The sequence below is a fragment of the Heloderma suspectum genome, chromosome 3 (genome assembly GCF_057233095.1).
Source record: "Heloderma suspectum isolate Gila_16-S chromosome 3, 16-S_ref, whole genome shotgun sequence".
NCBI lineage: Eukaryota > Metazoa > Chordata > Lepidosauria > Squamata > Helodermatidae > Heloderma > Heloderma suspectum.
The window spans coordinates 247,134,924-247,150,892 of record NC_139460.1 but is presented as its reverse complement, the minus strand read 5'-3'; the positions used below and the strand labels follow the sequence as shown (position 1 = coordinate 247,150,892).

General features: G+C 40.8%; 1 protein-coding gene across 3 annotated transcripts in view; it reads left to right on the top strand.

The window, feature by feature from the left end:
- Positions 1–15,025, top strand: part of ATRNL1 (attractin like 1) — a 920,708-nt gene extending 905,683 nt beyond the window's left edge. For all 3 annotated transcript variants that reach the window (XM_084846134.1, XM_084846135.1, XM_084846136.1), the window contains one exon: positions 11,535–15,025. In XM_084846134.1, coding sequence (XP_084702260.1) covers positions 11,535–11,659 — 125 coding nt within the window. In that variant the 3' untranslated portion in view covers positions 11,660–15,025. The remainder of the gene's footprint in view (positions 1–11,534) is intronic.
- Positions 15,026–15,969: the final 944 nt, after the last annotated feature.

The following is a 15,969-nucleotide window of genomic DNA, read 5'->3' as shown; positions in this document are numbered from 1 at the left end:
ATGGAGGTGGCAGTGGGGAAGTGAGGGGTATGGAGATGTTTTGAAATAGAAGTGAGACTCTAACAAGAATAGGTTGTAACAAGGAGCCAAGAAGCATCTGAGGCAAAAATAAACGGGTCTTTTATGCTCCTAATCTGTTTCTTTTTCTTCCTTTAAGTTGTTATCAGGATCTTGTCAACCCCAGCCACAATATCAACAGCAAAGATAGTGATGCTTTGATCATTATTCAGATTGAGCAGGTTTTGCCTATTATATGGCATCTATTTGAAGTTAGAATGAGACACCATGAATCTCTTTGGAAATTGCAGGACTTTGTAAGGGATAGTGTCAGGGTGGAAACTGAGCCCATAGAGTCCCAGAGCAGTTCTGATTCTGAGGAGGAACAGCAATCCATGGGAGAGGAGCTCACTCATCTCTCACAGGCACAGCAGCTGACAGAGATTCCTCCTGCCAGCATTCCTGGGATAGATAGTGACCCTGGCAGTGAGAGAGCGCTGGAGGGGGGCTTGCTGGACGCTCGGCGCAGACTCAGGGAGCGACGACAGATGGAGGGTGCTGAAAGGAGGTGTACTGCTCGTTTGGCGCTCAAACAACGGTCACATCCCGAGGACCCAAGGGTAAGAGGGAGGATCTCTCCATAGCCCATAAGTTCAGAGTCTTCCCGTGGCTCCCCTTCAAATGGGGACCAACTGCCTTACCTGGAGCTTAGGCTACTCTGCTATCTTTCCCCAGTGCTGTTCCTTGCTTAGTCGCTAGTGATTAGTATCTGAAAGAGTCATAAAGTAATAACGGAATAAAGCCTCGGAAAGAATCCTCTTCGTCTGTGTCCTGAGTTGGCTATTGGAGGGGACTGCAAGAGGCAGCTAGGGCGCTCCTGACAGATAGCATCAAAGATCAGTTTTGTAGAACAGTATTAATTCAATTTTTTTAAGGGAATAATGAAATCATTACAAGGCTCTCTGGCATTTCCAACAAAACCAATGCTTCTGTTGCTATCCTATTTTATTATTACTGATCATTTCTATAGCATTCAATTATGCAGTGTGCTTTATAGTCTTTATCTCACAAACCCTCATTGTACCCTCCTTTCCATATTATTCCCACTTTTCAGATAGGGAATTGAGGCTAAGAATGACTTACCCCCAACAGGTTGGTGTTCAAGTCATGATTTTCAAAACTTGGTGCTCTGTACAATAGACAGAATATATAGAGAGGGGGGGGGGGGCTTGGCTTCCATTGTAACAGGTAAAATAGAAAACGTAAGTGAGTAAAATGAAGACCTACATTTTGTGTTTCGAAACGATCATTCATTTGATGTGTATGACATTTCTCTGTCAACAGCTCATTCTGATTGGCATGTGAGATAACAACAGAATGAGATTTGCAGGCTAAAGATGTGTATTAAAGGAGATTATACTAGTAGCTGCAAATGGTTGATAAATGCTCTAGTTTTGTGTGTTTCTGAAAAAGCATTTGTTCCAAAGCACATTCATAAAGAATGTACAAATCTAGATAGCATAACTACAGGTTATCCTGTTTGTGTTGACCCTTTCAAATAAACTATACTTCCATTTTTAATGAAATCCTAGCCCCCTTTTTAGGTTACTGCTCTTCCCCCAAACCAAGCAAAAACATGTTACTTTGCTTCCCCAAAACCAAGCAAAAGAAATTCTTAGTTCTGCTTGTGTTGTGAATTAAAATGTGCATATGTATATGTGTGCGCAGTGATCATTTGCGAAATTAATTCCAGTCATAGAATTCGATGTTACTGACTGTAGAATTGCATGATGTGGAGTGACACAATTCTTAAGTGCCTAGTTATAGCTTGTCTCCCTTTAACTTCTAATCATCCAGTTCTTACTGATCTGTCCATATTGACACTGATTTAATAGCAGAAAACAGAATCAACTGAAGAATGCAAATTACAAAACACTAATCTTGCAGAGGCTTCACTGTTTTAGTAAGGTATGTTCAATTGTAGGGCTTTCTGTTCTGCTTTGAAGATCACACAAGATTCATGTGATTAACGTACTACACCATATTTTTGTGAAGTCGCAAATCAGTGAATAAAAATTTTCTGGGAAACAAATTAGAATGACAAATAGCACTGTGAGTGTAGAGGTATGTTTTCTTATGATTAACCGATTCACCATTAATGAGTAGACACACTTTAAAAGGGAAACTGACTATTTGGGTGGAAACAATCTATCATGCATTAAATATCTGTGCTAAATAAGAAGTCTGTGTAATTGGATTTTTACAAGGGTAGGTGCAATGTTAGGTAGCTGCTGCTGAACACAGATCTGTTTAGCTTTCCAAATTTGCTTCCAAATGTTATTTCAAGACACTTTAGTGTATAATTCCTTACCAACATAATTGCCTCTAAGAGAGAGAATGTTTGTTTTGCTACAGACTTAGGGATGTCAGTTGTGGTGACAGCTGCTTTCATGTAGTTGAGTCACAATGTTTATGTCCAGGACAAAGTAGTTCTACTGAATGGGATATTGACCCTTAAAAGTAAATAGCATTGATCTGTCTATGGTCCAAATATTTTTGTTTAATAGGCTTGTGGCTCATATCATTACTTACATGGACATCCTTTTCCATATCCTATCTGAAAAGCAGCAGTGAAAAGGAAGAGAGGATCTTAGGAAAGGAGGTAGCGGTGGCCAAAAAAGAGGGGCAGCAGAAGTAGGAGCCTAAGAAAGGAGACATGAATGAGGCAGAGAACTTAGGGGTTCATCACACAGAGCTTTTATCCTGCTATTGAGATGGCTCTGTCACAGAAGTTTGCGGACTCTTTAGATGATGCTGTTACCATCCAGGGTGTCTCCTGCCATTTTCCCCAGCCTATCCCATGTTTTCCCCAAATACAAAAAATGTGGTATTTTTTCCAGCCCATGGAACAGGAGCGCCATGACCTCCATGTGAAATTCTCTGATAGTGGAAGAAACCGCTATGTCTGCCTGCTGTGGGCATTTGTTTTCAGTTGCTGGGGGTGAGGTCAGGATGATGAAGGCATTGAAGATGGGAGCGGGATTGCAGGGAAGAAAACCCAAGCAGATTTGACAGGCACAAGGGCAAGAATCGCCTGCCAATTGTGTCTCCTGCCTCTGCATTTCTCAGTCAGAGGGAGAAGAGAATAAAATGCCTCCCTGAAACAAAGGGAGACACATCTGATCCTCCACCCCACCAAGCTCAGAAGCAATGTCCTCTGTTGTTTCAGAGTACCCTATTAAGTTCAGTGGGGCTTACTCCCATGTAAGTGTGCTGAGGGTTGCAGACTTATACCGTGGTATTATCTCTACTCAGAAGTAAGTCTGAGATTTCCTGGGGGCTGTGAGAAAACAGTACAGCAGAAGTTGACCTACGAAAACAAGACCCCCCTTCCTTTGTACACATGCCAGGGAGGGAGGGAGGCACTCCCTCACTTCAAACCACATGGCTGCCATGTAAAGAAGCCCTTCCTAATCCCACAAAGAAACCGAAAGCAGGAAGCTCTGGAAAGGATGTGGGGTTTTGCGGGGATTTGCTTATTGTAGAAACACCCTTAGAGAAGGAAACAGATGGAAGAAGGGAATAGAGACTGAGAGGAAAGAAACAGAAGGGGTAAGGCGTTCAAATGAGAGAAACAAAATTAGGGAAGGAATCATCCAGAAGACTGTGTAAAGCTACGGAGAGAGATGGATCTGAAAGAAGATGGGAAATGAGTTGACACAGGAGCGATTCAGTTCATTTTAATAGGGTTTGCCCCCAGATAAGCCCAGATGAAATGAATGGAAGTTGAGAAGCAACAGTACTTTGTACTAGGGATGTTGGAGAAATCCACCACAGACTCCAGGGAGGCTGGATTCTTTGGAATCCGGCTTCCCTGGAGTCCATGGGGGAATGGACTAACCCCCCCACTGCCACCCCCCAAAATCCCCCTGGGACGGACCTACCTAGCGGCGGATGCGGTGGCAGCAGCAGCTCCGGCTCATCTTCCATCTGCTGCTGGGCTGCTGCGGCCGCAAATTGCGGCCATTGTAGCGGCTGCCATTTGCGTGCCTGCATTAGGCCATGATAGGCTACATAAATACTTACGTAACCTATCACAGCAAAGAGCAGGGGCGCAAATGGCAGCTGCTATGCCATTTGCGCCCCTGCTCTTTGCCGTGATAGGCTACGTAAGTATTTACGTAGCCTATCACGGCAAAAGGCAGGGACGCAAATGGCGTACCGGCTGCCATTTGCGTCCCTGCCTTTTGCTGTGATAAGCTACGTAAATACTTACATAGCCTATCACGGCCTAATGCAAGGACGCAAATGGCAGCCACTATGACGGCCGCCATTTGCAGCCACAGCAACCTGGCAGACTTATACCTTGCCATGGACCGGAGCTGGCTGGGGAGGATTCCGGGGGGAGGGACGGATCGCCTCCCCCCTACCGTGGATGCCTCAGACCGGAACAAGGTAAGGGATTCATACATCCCTACTTCGTACTGTTTGTACTTTGTACAATGGTTGACCCAACACAGTATCAATGGATAAAAGAGATGGGAAAAGAGAAAGAGATGGTGTAGGGCACTTGTTTTGAATATATCAGTTCCACTTCATTTTATGACAAGTTCAATAAATGTCCTCTCTCTGAATAATGAGCATAAGTGAAGTTAATGTCTTTAAATAAAGGTTAGCAAGAGTAGGAATGGTGGCATAATATTGAGATAGTGCTCACGCCATTATAAATGGTTCAGAGTTGATGAACCAGGATATTTTCATATGTACCCGCAGAGTGCTTAGTGCACTGAAACTATTATAATAAATGACAGGACCTGGTAAAAAAATGACCAGTGTGTAATTATAAATAGTACTGATGAGATAAGGATGAAGATGTACTCATTGAGCTCTATGGTGATCTATGTTAACCACAGATTAGCCATTCTAATTCCCATCATTTTCTCAGTAGGTTTTAAAACTGTTTGGAATCATTTGCATTAACATTCACAGACACTGGAATCTCTTATAGTAAGTAATGAGTTCATTGCACTAATGCAGCTGCATTTAAGTCCACTCTTACTGGCTGTTCAGTGGCTTTTAGAAAAGTCAACAAAGGAAATTACAACCATGCTGAAGGGTGACACTTTTGGTTTGAGAAGGCATCACTGGCAAATCTTGCTTAATTTTTTTTTTTTTTTACATTATGGTCAACATCTTTAATTTTGTTAAGCATATAAAAAGTCTACATTGAAGTGTCTTTATTATAGTGTATTATGTACTGTGAATGTTAAGTTTCTGCATAACAATGTGAAAATGCCTGGAATTTAATCTAATAAAGTTATCTATCCAGAATGTTATCTTACATAATATATATTTGAAATGGAAAAAAAATGTATTCCAATTATCTCCTAATCAAACCTAACAGGTCATCTTTAACACCCTTCAGTTTAACAACGGAGAAAGTGTGAACTTGATAAATGTTTAATTAAAATTAACAATAGAGGAGAGGGGGAAGCTTACATTTCCAAGCCAGCAAATAGGACTGAAGTATAAAATGTTGGTTCCTTGTTCTGGAAGATAATATGGCCTTGCATCAGTTAGTATGTAGCTATATACAATGACAAGGGGGAAAAACATTTAAACATCTCAGCCTGGGTATTTGTATTTAAATCTGATTACAGTGAAATAAAACTGTAGCCATTAAAGGTTTAAAAGAACTACAAATACAAGCAGTAAAAGAAGACAGTTAGTAAATGAGGTAGTAAAACATTTCAGCGGGGCAAACAGTTTATAGCACGCTGCCTTCTGTAGCAGGCTGCTCTGTTCACCGCAGACTCACGTGCTTTTCCCTAAATTGCATTTAAACCTGCAATTAACCTTTCACGCCTAATGAAGCTGTTTTGCTGGAAAATTAAAATGTATAGTACTGCCTGCTTTTGCAAAAGTTTGGGAGGAAAAGAGAAGGATATCTCAGAATGAACCTGCTTTCAGAGTCTATTGTTCAAATGTAAAATTCAAATGTTGCACTTACACTTAAATTACACCCGGTTTGCAAGGCAATCTGCTTTGATGTGGTACATTTTATTTCTGTACTTATTAATTGTTCTGCATAATTGTTAAAAATAAAAAGCCCACACACTAGTAATTTTATGGTTACACATTTACTGCTTGAGGATCAGCTATTATCCTTAAATTGCCTTTAGGGAAGACTATAGTTCTTCTATGTATGACCAAGTTAATAATTGTTTCTTCTCTGTTCCTGGTGTGTATAAAATTGTCTTTAAAAATAATAACAATGACACTTCCACTGACCTATTGAATTGGCCACTCTTTCTAATGGTGTGCCTAAGCAGTCACTAAAAGAAACTATAGCTTGTTTTACAACTAAAAGTAATGCAAATAACCAGCCCTGTTTTTGTAAAGCTAGAATTGATTAGACAGATCTCATTCCAAGATGGACCTTAAATTTCTAGGCCTTGAGATCACAAAGAAGTTTTTGGCCTGTGCAGGTGACTCATTAATTCTGCTTCTCTGATTTTGTGTTGACTCATGGTGATTCTACACTACTTCTGCTGCAGAGCTGAAGAAATAAGAGCTATCAGCTTAGGAGGGAGGTATTTTTTTAAAAAAGGGGAATGAATGAAGAGAAAGTAAATTAAACAAGCCATGAAACTAAGGGTGACAAATGGTGGATATCGTAAGATTTACATTTCCAGCCAATAATATTAACTCTAACTGTTTGGAAACAAAACCCTATTAAATAAAGGTAAAGCATATAATAAATATTTAAGTCCCAGCATTTCTATCGACTCTTTGGTTGCATTTTGATGTAAATTCTACTTGCCGGCAGCATCTGTGCATCATTTTGACTTGGTAAATGAAATTCTTTTAGACCGCCAGCCTGAAATAATGAATTGTTCCCCCAGTTAATTGTATTGCTTTGATAACAAGGAAGTATGTTGAGCCCAGAGAAGACAGTAAATGAATTTCATCGGATGATTTGTGTGACATATTGAAAAATGATCTTTTGGAGTGACCTGATTTTAATGGAACTCTAACAGCATGCCACCATGTCCCAGCATGCAGTCTTTCCTTCTGAACGCTAGTAGTGTTATACAGAGTAAGAGGAACAGCACTTTGCTAAGCATATTTTAGGACATGGGAAACTTGGGGAAAGTATTTCTGATTCAACTTTTTCATAGTTTGAAGATGCCTCATAAAAAGTGTCACCTCCAGGCTTATTGGTGAGCGCATTCCATGGCCAGCATTTAGCCTGTTCCCAGAATGGTAGAAGCAATAACATCTGTAGTTGTAACTAAAGAAATTTCCTGCAATTTAGTAAATCCATCCCGGTGTACTTACTACTCAATACATTCCATGGCAGTTCTGAGCTGTTATGGGCCCAAACAGCATAAAGGATGCTGTACAAGAATACCTCAATACAGTGGATGCACTGACTTTGGAGATGAGGACAAATCCTAGGACATCTCTACACAAGGCTTTTATCATGCACTCATGATTGGCCACTCCCAGAAGTTTGTGGGTCCTTTACATAATGTCATCAACCTCCAGGGCCTCTTCTGTGCTTTAAAACCTTCATCCCATTTTTTTCTTTAAGATCAGGGAAAGTCCACCTTTTTTCTAGAAGTGTGATAAAGGCTGCGTGTACTTCCACAATACCACAGTGCCACCTAGTGGCTGTATAATGAACTATACAGAACTTGCAGAGAAAGGAAATCCCCCCCCCCAAGCATGTGTAAGCATGTGTAAAGGAGCTAATCCCACAAAGAATCTGGAAGCAGAACCCCTGGTAAAGGTGTGGGATAAAACTTTGGTGTAGAGAAGCCCCTAGTTTGGTGCAAGGGAAACAGTTGTGGCCTTGCGCTGAAGCCTGAGCATCTGATCTTATGTATTAGCTAAGAGAAAGAGAGGCATCAGTGAAAGAAAACCTGAGGCTATTATCAAGGGAAATCAGTCTAAGGCTAGAGCCTTGCATATGAGAATAAAGTGATATCATATTCTCAAAACAAGGATAAAGGTAGCAGCCAAGAATCGACAAGAGGTATCTCACAATTAGAAGCAGGAATAGGCAATATGGAAACACACACACACACACACACACGGAATCATATGATTTTGCAGAGCAAGACCTGAAAAGAAAAATAAAGCTTTAAAAGACCTTTTGGCAAACATTGAAGCAGCCTGGACTTGGTCAACGTGTTCATCTGGCTTTGGCTTCCTGCACCCAGGCTACAATCCCTACCTTATCTAAAATTCATTCTAGCTATGTGATAAAGACTTCTTTTTCAATAGCTTGAACATATGGGTTAGAGACCTGTGTGTTTTTTTTAGTGTCCTCATGTACCTTGAAGTCACATTAATGGTGTGATCCTATCCATGCTTGCTTCAAAGTAAGCCCCATTGAGTTAATTGAGGCTTACTCCCAGGAAAGTATATATAGGATTGCGGCATAAATCTTATATTCCAATTGTAAGGGTCTGAAGTTATGTGCTGGGCAAACAAAACAGGAAGTGTCCTAAACAATACAACAGCAAAACAACTGGGTTTGGCTTGCTGGTGATAATGAATATATATGACAAAATGTAACGATAAAAAAACTTTATCTGTATGGTTTAAAAGCATAGATCTAAACAATGAAAGAGAATACAATATTATTGTGCTGAAAAACCTAACCATACCAAAATAATAACCAATACCAGATGGACCAAACGTGTTTCGACATACGGTCTTCCTCAGTGGTCTAGTACAATTAGGAGATGGTCTAGTACTAGACCTTGTCCTAAGACTGTATGTCAAAACGTGTTTGGTCCATTTGGTATTGGTTATTTTCTGGTCTGGTTAGGGTTTTTCAGTACAATAATATTGTATTCTGTTTTATTGTTTGCTTTTAAACCACACAGATAAAAGAAACTTATCATTAGGTTTTATCATATATATTTATTATCACCAGCAATCCCAGCCTGGTTTTTTTTATATATATGCTGGACACCAACTAATTTGGAATTTTACTTCATCCAGGGGGCTCAAAGCAGGTGCTAATACTTTATCTTGTTGAGAGCACTTTCATGGCCAAGAATGTAATCCCAGGCACAAAAGCTTTACAATGCATCTGAATGACGCAGAACAAGCAGGGGATGGCAAATAAAATGGGGAGAAAAGGTTTGAAAATGCATCTCCATTTAACTTTTATGGACTTAGCACAATGCCAGTGTAATCATCAGGGGGTTCACCATTTATCTTTGGTATAATGAGAAGATAAGAATTAGGGCCAAACTACATATAACATTCAACACACAGTTTAGCAATGTGTCCTTGTTTATTAAAATTTAAATAGCAGCCATGAGTAAAAGAAAGGAATAAGGAGTAGAGCTATGGAGTACAGGGGAGGGGGTTAACCTTTCCTCCCATGCTGCAGTCCCAACAAAGATTCCCACCACCACTACCGAAGCTGCTGTATATGACACAGGAGAGAAGCTCCCATTGGTGCCGATGACAGCTTCCGTCCTGTGCTAAGCAGCAGCTTCTGATGAAGGGGGATTTTCGTGGGCACCACTGCACCGGGGAGAAGTGTTTATCATGTACCATAGTCATAATGATGACCCCACAAGCACACACTAGCTGCTTTTTGAGGTGGAATAAACAAGCATCACCAAACTGTGTTGCATTTAACCTAACATGTAGTTTGGTCTGAGGAAGCGGACATGAGGGGAGGAAGCTTAGGGGAATATCTTTCTCTGGGACCAGCAAACATGAACAGAAGACTGCTCTTGTACTTGCTCTATTTTTGAACAAGTTATTCTGTTCTTGTGGAACCTGGAAGAGCATATATTAAGATGTGGAAACAGCCTTTTCATTTCAACTAGAACTGCAGAACCTCAGGCCCAGAGCCCAATTCTGGTCCTCCTGGGGTCCCAGGCTAGCCTTCTGGGGTTCCTCAGATGGCCATGTCTCTTTTGGTCCCACCCCCTTTCCCTTAACCAACTGTCTGGTGGTTTTCCTGGCTTTTCTGCAGTCCCCCCCCCCCCGTTCTAAAGGTTGAAATGCCCCTCCTAAGATTTAGTTACTGGGCAGCAAGAGTTTTAAGCTAAAACATGGCAGTGTTTTGGCCCTGGCCCTTTTATGTTTGGGAACTCACCTCAGGGATATGGCTCCCAAGAGCTTCTCCAAAATGGAATTCACCCCTTAGGCTGAAAGAGATTCACTATCCCTGATTTAGGCCTTCTTCACATGGAGCATTTATCCTACCATTGAGATTGCTCACTCACGGAAGTTTGCAGGCCCTTTAGGTGACATCATGAACCTCCAGGGCATGTCCCACACTCAGTTACTTGTATTCCATTTTTAAATAGATCAGAGATAATGAGGTATCAAATTACCCCACTTGTGTTTCGCTTAGGTTCCCTCAATGAAAAAGGAAAGCCGCAGGAAGAGGAGCTAGACCAATGAAACATGGAAGACTCAGATAAGGGGAGGAGAAGGAGGAGGAAAGTAGGGGAAGGAAGCACATGTAAAGAGAGTCTGTTGTGACCCTGCATTTAAAATGGAAGTAGAAAGTCCCGTTTTAAATGCGGGATTTTAGGCTGGTGTAGAGATGCTCTTAAACTTTGCCATCTGAGAAATAGTGGTCACTTTTGAAACACATTGGGACAGACCTGTGACTGGCAATAAAATATTATTTGCACACATCAGCTTTTGACTTCTATACATCTGTTTCTGCTACACAGAAATACTGATGATGTAGGGAAAACTATGTATGTTTGCAGATATGTCTATTTCTTTGTATGTGCTCATGCTGGAAGGCCGCATCACTGAACTGAAGACCAGGTTATGGCTGCACAATTAGAATTCACAGTCAGAATCTAAAAATATTGTTTAGTATTTGAACTTTATTTATTTATTTATCTATCTATCTATCTATTTATTGCATTTATACCCTGCCTTTTTTCCTCTTGCAAGGAACCCAAGGTGGCTTACATTATCCTCCTCCTCTCCATTTTATCCTCACAACAACAACCCCGTGAGGTGGGTTGGGCTGAGAGTGTGTGACTGGCCCAAAGTCACCCAGTGAGCTTCCATGGCCGAGTGGGGACTAGAACCTGGATCTCCCAGCTCCTAGTCCAACACTCTTGCCATTACACCACACTGGCTCTCACAAGTATCCTCAGTATCCTCAGGATTGCTTTACATTGACATAGCATGCAGAGTTGTGTGAAAGACAAATTCACATGCACCTGTTGGAGGGCAGCATGCAGAGAGAAGATATCCAAAATCTGCACCTGCCAAGGTTCCCTTAACTGTTTCTTCCTTCTCTTTCAAATCCAAGAATACTATCATGGCAATTCTGATGACATTGCTCACGAGCTAGTTTCTAGGGCCGATGCCTTTGGTGGAGTTAGGAGCACCTCTTCTCATTTGGAAACAGAGTAAAGTTTTTTAAAAAACATTTTTCAAAGGCTGGGCATGAAAGGAGAAAGAAAGCTAGGAAAGTCTTCCCACAGCAGGATGTTCAATTGATCTCCTTTTATTTTTTCTTCTAGGATTGGCCATTGCAAGTGCACTGATAGACATTTCACAACAGAAGCCCTCAGAGTGTAAAGATAAGAGTTTGGGAGTCAGAAATCGAAAACATCACCTTTCAACACGTCAAGGAACTTGCGTCTGAGATTAAGAGAATGCATTTGTATATTCTGTAACGTTTTCTTTTTCTTTTTTAAAGAGCTTCCATTGTAAGCTAAATTACAGCCTCAGTTTTTATGGAGGCAACCTCTGGATGGCAGTAAGGATGATGGTCAGATGTACCAGGCTCAGATGGATTTACACCTTCTTCTAGCTGGGCCCCCAAACCAGAGCATCCTGATGGGCAAATGTGAATATACTGGATGAACTTTAAGAAAAGATTCCGACATCAGTAATGATATGAAAAATAATTCTTGCTATCCATATCAGGAAAAAAAAAAACTGGGAAAAGATTGTACATTGTTTTATACTGTGGAAGGAAATATATCATTGAAAATTAAAGTAATTCTAAAGGACTCATTATATAGTTTGAAGAAATGGGTTATTCAGATTCTCAGCTTGATCAGCATTAAGATACATACACTTAAAGAAAGCAGGAACTTGCTTTATTAGGGATATAAATATTATTATTATCATTGCCCAGATATGACAGCAGCATTTAAACTAGGTGGCAGACAGATAAGAAAAAAAAGTACGTCAATGAGGCAAATATAACGAAAACACATTTATTTCAATGAATAGAAACCTATATTTATGCAAATCAAGGATTTCTGCCTTCCAAAGGACCTACAACAGCCCAAGATAAATCAGGATGAAGAGTGGACTTTAATACTCTACTTCATAAGAATTCAGAATGGGGAATACAGCAAAGAGTACATGCCTGACTTCCATGCCAACCAACTGACTCATTAGCAGAGCTGATTGAGTGTGGAAAAGACTGTCCAGCAGCCAAGATCCATTTTCTTTGGCAACAGCCATCGCAAAAATTGCAAGACTCAGGAGGGCAAAATTGCAAGGCCTTTTATTCCTGTGCAGTAGTACGTTTGATTCTGTCTCACTAATGTAACACTGAAGGCAAAAGTCAAATGTAGACTTAGGAATGCTGAAGTCCATTGATTTCCACAGACTTAAGCATACTCAGTTTGGGGGTAAATTTTGTAGCCTTACCTTGCCCCAATCATTCATTGAAGAAGAATGTTGCCCTGGCCACATCTATTATAAGTCCCCTCCTCCTAGTAGTAGATTCAAATTTCTTCATATTCATCCCACATTTTTTTTAAAATCCAACCCTAAAACATAAATCACTCTAAAAGTCTCCAATGACATTATATACAGTGTTGTTGTTCGTGGCTCTTGGAATGGCCTTTTTGTATGGGAGGTCACAAAACTGCTATATACCAGTCAAATGGAAGTAATTGTCTAGATATGTGAAAGGAAAATACTAAACTATCAAGCAGGTTTCCTGCTTTATTATCATCACATAGGATTAGACCCACTGCAACTCTTCCATTTGCAGAAGGAGACCTTCCATTTGCAGAATGGGTCCTTCTGTTCATGAAAGGTGCTGCAATCCAGCAGAGGTAACTGCTTATTGAAGGCAGGGAAATTTTTGCCAATTCCTCCTTTCCCCTTCAGCCTCCCACACCACACCCTTCAGCCTCCCACACCACAGCCTCCCCTGCCATATCTTTACATGCTGTTTTGGAGGGTTTCCAGCCCTATGAAACAACCCTATGAGTATGACTGGGACTCTGCCCATGGCTTTCTGGATCCAACCCATTGACCGAGTTCACACGATCAAAATAAGCAAATCAGACCATTATATTTAGAGGGAAAATCACTGGCAGAAGATGGCAAAAGATTAACCACATGGATATTTAGACTTAGCAGCCTCAAATCCAGACAACACTAAATGGATTTAAGTGAGGTCAATGCAACGTAAGTGCTTAAGACTGCAATCTTATGCATGTTTAGACAGAATAAAGTTCTGCAATTCTCAGCATGGCTGGCTGGGGCATGCTGGTAGTTGTAGGACTTTGCTCTGTCTAAACATGCATAGGATTACACCCTAACTCTTCTACTTAGTCCCATTTATTTCAGTAGACCTTAAGGGTTCAATCCTATGGCCGCTAGTCAGCAACTAGACGGCCATAGGATAGGTCAGTTCCCTGAGAACTGACTTTCCCCCCATCCCGTGCTGCCTCGTAGGCAGCGCAGAACAACCCGTGCTCAGAAGAGGAGCGTGGAGTGGCAAAAATAGGGTGTTCCTGCCTGAGGGCATTCCAGGGCAGGGAAGCCGGAAATCCAGTACGACACATCCAATGTGTTGTCTGGCTGCCACTTCCCCCGCCCTGCCTTCCTGTGGCTAGGCACGAATGCAGGATGGTTGAAGTGAAGGGACAATCCCCTCTGCACTTCTCCTACCCAGCATTGGATAGGCGCGGTCACCTCCGAGTTCGGAGGTAGTCGCCTATCCCGGTAGGATTGCTCCCTCCATGTACAATTGTCTTTGGAGTTGGTCTGCCCCTAAACGACAGATTACACAATCCAGATTCCAGATTAAACAATCCAGATTCCAGATTACATAATCCAGATTCCAGATTACACAATGCAGATTCCAGATTACACAATCCAGCAGTTTTGTAGAGCGTCCTCGGAAGAGCGAAATAGCAATTCTTAGTTTGGAGACCGGCCACCGTGGGAGTTGTCCACAGAGGTCTAAACTCTTACCCGTGTGGCAATTATGAAAGCTATACAAATATAATTGCTGTTTACTATTATATCTGCATTTTTATTTTTGATTTATTTCAGGAAGGGGAAGACATTTCACTGTTTACACACTGACTACATAGTTACTTGCATGCCAGGTGGTGCAGTAGCAGTAATGATGCCCTGTTTGTGAGTTGGTAGTGTTTCTTTTGTGATATCATTTGACTACTTAATTTGGATGAGGACTGAATGTGTACAAAAGAAAGACATTAAACACATTAAAAGGAACTGTTGTACAGTACGTAGTTCCCTCTCATCCGAGATCATTAGGTTACATTTTATCATGATTGCTCTGCTGTTCTGATTAGTTGCACATTGATAAATTATGCTGGCATGATTGTTGGAATATTTTCACATCTCAAAAGGAGACTAATTCTTATGCTAAAGTTATGTTGTCACAGTGTGATGATTTTTGTTGACTGTTCTTACCTCACTTTGTTATTATTCTAAAACAAAGAGCCCAGTTCTGCAAGCACTTGTGTGCTAATAAGTCTATTCAACTGATCCTATTTACATGTAAGTTCTTACAGAATTAGGGCAAAAAAAAAATCTGTCCGAAATTATCAATTAATGAGCTTTTGTAACTCTGACAAGGGTCTTTATGTGTTTTTTAATAAAGAAAACCCTTCCATTATTGTAATGTTGATTTGCTTAAAGAAAAAAATGTCATTAGAATTGGCATGTATGATGAGTAAGATGATTACCTGAAGAAAGACAAAAGAGAAATAAAAGACATGGCTGTACATTTCCTAGTTTTCCAAAAAGTCATATATTTTTCGGGTCTAACATCTATGGTACAGGTATTTTATGAATGAGTTACACTGCCTGAAATGGCCAAGTATGTTTAATTTAAAAGAAATTATACTGTTGATAGTAGCACTTGACTTGAAGCAGACAGATAACAATGACTTAGGTCACAATCTAAGTTAAAACATAGTAACTGATAATTAAAAACATAGTAATAAATGGCAAGCCTTCCTTTATTAGCTCAAGATTGCTCAGGGATGCATTTGCATCTGAAGCTGATTATTGTTGGAAGTGTGAGCAGACTTACTCATGAAAGGCACTCTTTCAACAACACACTGGGTGGATTCAGACATAATCTAAACCATTGTATTTGTTTATTACATTTTTATCCTGCCTTTCCACCAAGGAGCTCAAGATAGCATACACGGTCCAACTCCCCTATGAGGACAAACAAGATAGGTTAAGTCACTAAGTTTCAGGCTGAGTGGGACTTGAACTCTGTTTTCTCTATTCCCAGTCCACCACTCTAACCACTGTACCTCACTGGCACCATAGTTTAGTGTTACATCTATGAGCTGTGGCGAGTCTCGGCACCACACACTCAACTCTCCCTTCTCTTCCTCTTTCAAATGAGAGAGGAGGAGATCAAAAGCTTCTGCTTTCGATTTGGAACTCTGATTAATTTAAACTCTGTTTACTTCAAACAAGCCACATCCAAACCATATTTTATGATCCTGGCTTGTTCACTAACCAGAGTTCAAATTAACTAATGCTTCCCAAGTTCAAAAGTAATGGGGAGCTCTAGTTAGTTTAAAACTAGGAGGAGATGCTTCTGATCTCTTCCTCTGGTGCCTGCCAGAGGAAAAGGGAGGAGGAAGGAGCATGTGAGCCTGAGGCTTGCTACAACTCATCCACATAATCTTAAACCATGGTTTAGCA